Below are 558 nucleotides of genomic sequence, written 5' to 3'. Positions count from 1 at the left end.
TGAAGATGAGGTGGTTGCGGCCGCCATTCCAGAGCGGGAAGCCACGGATTTTCTCATCCACGTTATGGACGTATTGACCCGAGAGATGGTCGCGGTCCAGCGTATCGATGCTGAGGATGAAGAGGCAGGCTTCCTCGGGGTTCGGGGTGTAGTAGCGAGAGCGCTCAATGGAGGTAAGGATTTTGCCGTAACTCTCCGAGAGGGGCTGATCCCTCTCCCGGGGGTAGGTGAAGACTTTGAAGCCGTGCTTCTCACACCTAGAGATGTCGAAGCAGGTTTCCATCCGGCATCTGCTGTTCTTGTAGACGCTCAGCCATGCCGCCCGCCGCTCCTGGGGCGATGGCAGCGAGGGGTCCCCATCGCTCTGGAGCTCCTCGGGGTCCGCAAAGCTTTTGAGGAGGGACCAATCCGTCCAGCGGGGCCAGTTCCTCCGGGCTTCGGCTTTCCTCCCGGAAAAGAAAGCAAAACGGCGCAGCTGGTCTCCTCCAAAGAAGAAAAGCAGGAGCCAAGAGGCAAGGAAAGTCAGGAAAATGTATTTCTTCCTGGTCTGCATAGGTT

General features: G+C 57.7%; 1 protein-coding gene across 1 annotated transcript in view; it reads right to left on the bottom strand.

Annotated features, from left to right (window-relative positions):
- Positions 1-446, bottom strand: part of LOC104158916 (exostosin-1c-like) — a gene marked incomplete at its 5' end in the record, with an annotated part of 821 nt that extends 375 nt beyond the window's left edge. Inside the window, one exon of the mRNA XM_009696685.1 lies at positions 3-446. Coding sequence (XP_009694987.1) covers positions 3-446 — 444 coding nt within the window. The remainder of the gene's footprint in view (positions 1-2) is intronic.
- Positions 447-558: the final 112 nt, after the last annotated feature.

The sequence above is a fragment of the Cariama cristata genome, unplaced genomic scaffold (assembly GCF_000690535.1).
Source record: "Cariama cristata isolate BGI_N322 unplaced genomic scaffold, ASM69053v1 scaffold39703, whole genome shotgun sequence".
Classification (NCBI taxonomy): domain Eukaryota; kingdom Metazoa; phylum Chordata; class Aves; order Cariamiformes; family Cariamidae; genus Cariama; species Cariama cristata.
This window is presented reverse-complemented; position numbering and strand designations above follow the sequence as displayed.